Raw genomic sequence first — 5,467 nt, forward strand, 5'->3', positions numbered from 1 at the left:
ATTCTCCTCGCGATTATTCACGGGGGATTACGGTTCGATCGCGAACATTCCGCCCGCCTCGTATGGTGCAACCTACGATGATATTTAATTGATTCTAATTTGCGCACGACGCGATAAGGAGATGACGGTTTTCGCGATTACTCCTCGCTTCCCGGTGCGTCGCAGTCCGGGAGGAGGACGAGTTTGCTCACAGGCCGTGTGAGTATCGATGCCGCCGTTCGAACTTTGACGACGCGAACCTGTCCGTCGTCGCCCGGGAGTAGCTCCTCAATCCGAGCGAGGGGCCACTTGGTCGGGGGCGTCGTCTCGCTTCTTACGAGGCACAAGCGGCCTGCTCGCACCTCCAGGTCGGCCTTGAGCCATTTTGGGCGATGAGCAAGCGTCTGGAGGTACTCCTTAGACCATCGCGCCCAGAAATGGTCCCGCATCTGCTGGACTTGTTGCCAGCGGGACAACCGAGTCGTCCTCTCCTCCGTCAACGACGGCTCCGGTACGGCGCTGATGGCCGAGCCTATGAGGAAGTGGCCGGGAGTGAGCGGGCTGAGGTCCTCAGGGTCGTCTGTCAGGGCCTGCAGGGGACGTGAATTCAGGCACGCCTCTACCTGAGATAATAACGTGGCCATCTCCTCGTAGGTGAGAGTCGCCTCGCCGATCACTCGCCGCAAGTGATGCTTGGTCGACTTGACGGCTGCCTCCCAGATGCCGCCAAAGTTGGGCGCAGCGGGGGGATTGAAGCGCCACGCTATCCTCTCCTCAGCAACGCGCTCGGCGATGCGTCGGCCCCCCTGGCCGCCGGCGGAGAATAGATCGCGCAATTGTGCGTCGGCACCGACAAAATTTGTGCCGCGGTCGCTGTACAACGTCTGGCATAAACCGCGGCGGGAAACGAAGCGGCGCAGCGCAGCCAGGAAGGCGTCGGCGGTGTAGTCCGTAGCCACGTCGAGGTGTACCGCTCTAGAACACAGACATACAAATACAACGATAAATGCTTTAGAGGCCCGCTGGCCCCGTCCCTTGGAGGTTCTCAGCCACACCGGTCCGGCGTAGTCGACTCCGGTGTTCAGGAATGGCCGAGCGGGAGTTACCCTAGGACCAGGGAGGCTTCCCATGAGAGGCTGTGGAGAGGCCGCCCGCCATCGCACGCACGTCACGCAACGCCGAATACACCCTTTCACCAATGTAGGACCGCGAGGGACCCAGTACTCCTGGCGAAGGGCTCCGAGGGTCGCCTGCACGCCTCCGTGCAATGTCCGCCGATGGCACGCCTCCACGATAAGCCTCGTTAATCGTGACGGTCCCGGTAAGATCACAGGGTGCCTAGCGTCGTAGGCAAGCATGGCGTTCTTGAGTCTACCGCCGACGCGGAGTAGGCCTCACTCGTCCAGGAAGGGGCTCAGCGAGGCGATGGAACTGCGCGCCGGCAGCGGAGCGTTCTTTCGGAGGGCCGTCGCTTCCCCCTTGAAATGAATGGATTGAACCCAGCCGATCCAACCCACGATGGCGTCGCTGAGCTCCTCGCGTGTTAGTACGAGCCCAGCGGAGGAATCGGGCTGCTTCTCGTGGGCAGTCCGCCTCGCCCGCAGGCACCGCAGCCAACGGCGGCACCAAGCTGTCGTCCGCGCCAAGCTCGTCAGGGATGAGTACCTCGTCAGCAGCTCGGGCTCCTCCGTAGCGGCTGCCACGGCATGTATGTGAGAGCGCCGTTCCGGGAGGTCGACGGGTACTTCGTCGTCCAAGGGAGCGGACCACGGACCGGTTTTAGTTCGGAGCCACGCCGGGCCCTGCCGCCAGAGCGGGTGCTCCACGAGTTCCCTTGGTAAGAGGCCTCGGGACGCGCAGTCGGCGGGGTTTTCACGCCCGGGGACGTGATGCCAATAAGCGTCAGGGAGAGTGAGCTGAATCTCACTCACTCTGTTTGCCACGTATGTCTTCCAGGAAGCAGGGTGACCTCGAATCCAGCCTAGCACTACGGTCGCATCAGTCCACAGATGGGTCGGATCCTCTTCTATCTTGAGGACCCGCCGAGCATGATTGGCGAGTCGGACGAGTAAGGCGGCAGCGTTTAGCTCCAGCCGTGCAAGGCTGACCTGCTTTAACGGAGCGACTTTGGTTTTCGCCGCCACGAGGCTCACGACTACTTCGCCGCTCGAGCTTTCGGTCCGCAGGTAGACCACCGCTGCGTACGCCTTTTCCGAGGCGTCGGCGAATCCGTGCAGTTCGCGCTTAACACCTTCTTGATCGCTCTCCAGCCATCGGGGCACTCGGATCGTTTCCAGTAGAGGCAGTCCGGCCTGGAATTCGAGCCATCGTCGTACGTCGGTGTCAGGGAGCTGCGTGTCCCAATCCAATCCCAGCAACCAGGTGGACTGAAACAAAATTTTAGCTAATACGGTAGTGGGGGCGAGCCACCCCAGCGGATCGAATAGCCGAGCGGCTAAAGATAAGACCGACCGCTTCGTAATAGCCTCCAGTTGGGTCAGTTGCGTCGAGTAGGCGAACTGATCTTCGCGTGGATGCCAACGCAGCCCGAGGGTCAAGTGGCTCTCTCCCAGGAGCCACCACCGGGGCTCGCGTTGAAGGCGATCCTCAGGAGGGACCTCATCGAGTATCGACGCCTCGTTCGCCGACCACTTCTTGAGCGGGAAGCCGCCCGCCATGCAGATTCGGTCCAGCTGACGACGGATCTCTTTGGCCCTCGAGATCGTGTCCGCGCCAGACAATACGTCGTCCATGTAGGTCTCCAGTAGGAGGGCGATAGCTCCTAGCGGGAACTCAACTCCCTCGTCCTTGGCCAGCTGATGGAGCGTGCGAATCGCTAGGAACGCGGAACAAGCAAGCCCGTACGTGAGAGTGATTAGGAGAAATTTCAGCAACACATTGCTAGGGCTCTCACGCCAGACTATGCGTTGCAGATCCCTGTCTTCCGGGTGGACTTCGATCTGCCGGTACATTTTCTCTATGTCCGCCGCGAAAACGTACCGGTGACGCCGCCAACGGAGTAAGATCTCTGCCAAAGCCGGCAGCAAGTTCGGCCCGGTCTGCAGATACTTATTTAGCGCCGCTCCCGTCGGCAGCGCGGAAGAACCGTTGAAGACGACTCGCAATTTCGTCGTCGTGCTGGTTTCCTTCATCACTCCATGGTGAGGCAGATAGCAAACGGCCATTTTCGCCGGATCGGCCGGAGGATCGACCGGCGTCATATGCCCGAGCTCGACGTATTGACGCATGAAATCTGTATACAGCGCATGGAAGGAAGCATCTCGCGCGAACTTCGCTTCCATGGCCTTCATCACGCGAACGGCCGCGCGGCGCGTACCACAGAGATTCGGCATCGGCTCGACGACGGGGAGTCGCACCACGTAGCGCCCGTCGGGCTTACGCGAATGTGTGCGCGCGAAATGTTCCTCACACTCCTGATCGGCTTTCGAGAGCGGTCCGGCAGCCGACGGAACCTCCTCCTGCTCCCAAAATCGTCTCACTAGTTGCGACAGTTTGTCCTCGACACGGCACTGGTAGGATTGCGCGAAGTGACTCGAAGCACCTTCACCGATAGCGCCAGACAGAATCCAGCCAAGAGTCGTGTTTTGCGCGACGGGCTCGCGACTACCCCCTTGCGAAGTCCCTCTTGCAATATTTCCGCGTAAACGTCGGCACCGAGGAGGATGTCCACCGAGTCGGACGCGCTGAACTCGGGGTCCGCCAGCTCCAGACCCTGAAGATGAGACCACGCTTCAGCGCCGGCCTCGATACCGCCGGCGTATATTGTGAGCCGGGGGAGTACGAGCGCGGAGACTGACATCGCGGGGCCGTCGGTTCGCGGCGCGAGAGTCAGCGATACGCGTCCTTTTGCGACGGCCGTTTTCTGTCCGCCGACGCCGAATATCGAAACCGACGTGCGAGAACGCGGTAACTTTAATCTTTGCGCGAGGCGCTCGGTCACAAGGGACGACTCCGATCCCTGGTCGACCAGCGCGCGAGCGTGATGCAAGGTTCCGAACCGATCGGCTACGCGGACGCGAGCGGTGGCGAGAAGCACCGCGCTCGGCTTTACGGCAAGTCTTTGAGCCGCGTGAACCGTCTTCGCGACCTCGACCTCGCGACACGCATCGTGGACGGAAGTATGGTGTCGCGCGCCACACGCTGCACACCCCTTCTTCGACGCGCACTCACTGACCTTGTGAGAACCGAGGCAGTTCAGGCACAGGTTCTTGTTGTCGACGAGCTGCTTCCGTTCCTGGGCTGTTTTCCTCTTGTAGTCCTCGCAGAACATGAGGATATGGTCCTTTTGGCAGCAGTGGCAACGACCTCGCTTGGCGTCCGGATTTCCCTCCTGCTTCCGAGCGAGGTGGCTCCGCGCGGATTTGGCGGCTCCGCTCGCGGCCTTACCGGCGGCTCCGTCGACCTTAGCAGGCTGCATCGACTCGAGCGTATGCAGCTGCCGATCCAGGAATTGCTCGAGAGTCGCATACGTCGGAGGCTCGGTCGTGTCGCCGATTGACGTTTCCCACTCGCGTCGCGAACGCGGATCCAGTAGCTCGACCGCCAGATAAACGAATAAGTCCTCGCTACGGTTTATAGGCCGACCGATACTCGCCAACGAGCTGACCGTTGCTTTGACGCCGTGGAAAATCTTTCGAAGCTCGACCGCCGATTCACTCTTCATTTTCGTTAGCGCAAGGAAATTGGACAGATACGCGCGGGTGAGAAGTCGCTTGTTCTCATAATACGCATTCAATACGTCCCACGCACTGTCATAATTTTCGGCCGTCGTCGCGATATTCCGGACTAATAACTCAGCCTCACCTTTCAAGGAAGTTTTGAGGTAGTGCAGCTTTTCCACCGGCGTCGTGTTAGCGTCCCGGCCTATGAGAGAGTGGAAGAGGTCGCGGAACGACGGCCAGTCCTCGTATTTGCCTGAGAATTCCGGCAGCTGAATCCGCGGTAACGTGGTGCGATTCGTCGTTGTCGCCGTCTCCGAAGTCTCATTCTTAGCTGCAGCCTCCTCCCTCGCCTTGTGCGACAGGAGGACGTCCAGGAACATTCCCTTCTGCGTTAAGAAGGTCTCCTCCACCAAAGCCGGGAGGTCCTGTTCCTTATAGTCAGTGGCGGCGAGAACATCTGGAGGCATTAATAGCAGTTTGCCGTGTTGTTCCTCGAACTTGTTCCAGTTCGATTCCAAGGCTTGGAGGCGAGCATTCACCAGTCCCATTGTCAATCTTGCGCCTCCCGCTTTCTTCAAGTTTTCATAGGCGCGTGCGATGCGTCCGTGCAGTTCGTTCTGCGAACGGATAAGTCCCTCCATCTCAGGGTTGCTCATCTTCGTCTTCCAGGCGGTCACTCGTAGCACGAGAAGCTCACCCTTGACCACTCACTCGCGGCGCGGATATCGGTCGCGAAATCCGGCTCGAAGGACCAATAAATGTGCGTGAGCAGAAGGAAGATCGAGTTAGAGGCGCGGGAATGGGGC

General features: G+C 59.9%; 3 protein-coding genes across 3 annotated transcripts; all 3 read right to left on the reverse strand.

The window, feature by feature from the left end:
* Positions 1-137: 137 nt before the first annotated feature.
* Positions 138-1,337, reverse strand: LOC112451854. The gene has a single exon (XM_025011760.1). The coding sequence runs from the start codon at positions 1,335-1,337 to the stop codon at positions 138-140; it is 1,200 nt and encodes a 399-aa protein (XP_024867528.1).
* Positions 1,338-1,373: 36 nt separating this feature from the next.
* LOC112451855 lies at positions 1,374-3,290 on the reverse strand. Its single transcript, XM_025011761.1, has one exon. It carries the CDS (start codon positions 3,288-3,290, stop codon positions 1,374-1,376), a length of 1,917 nt encoding a protein of 638 aa, XP_024867529.1.
* A 188-nt stretch (positions 3,291-3,478) lies between these two features.
* On the reverse strand, positions 3,479-5,317 carry LOC112451857. The gene has a single exon (XM_025011762.1). The coding sequence runs from the start codon at positions 5,315-5,317 to the stop codon at positions 3,479-3,481; it is 1,839 nt and encodes a 612-aa protein (XP_024867530.1).
* Positions 5,318-5,467: the final 150 nt, after the last annotated feature.

The sequence above is a fragment of the Temnothorax curvispinosus genome, unplaced genomic scaffold (genome assembly GCF_003070985.1).
Source record: "Temnothorax curvispinosus isolate PA1 unplaced genomic scaffold, ASM307098v1 QBEX01002682.1, whole genome shotgun sequence".
Taxonomy (NCBI): Eukaryota; Metazoa; Arthropoda; class Insecta; order Hymenoptera; family Formicidae; genus Temnothorax; species Temnothorax curvispinosus.

Coding starts and splice junctions, on each gene's coding strand:
- LOC112451855 (XM_025011761.1), bottom strand. CDS start 3,290: ATGAAGGCCATGGAAGCGAAGTTCGCGCGAGATGCTTCCTTCCATGCG.
- LOC112451854 (XM_025011760.1), bottom strand. CDS start 1,337: ATGCTTGCCTACGACGCTAGGCACCCTGTGATCTTACCGGGACCGTCA.
- LOC112451857 (XM_025011762.1), bottom strand. CDS start 5,317: ATGAGCAACCCTGAGATGGAGGGACTTATCCGTTCGCAGAACGAACTG.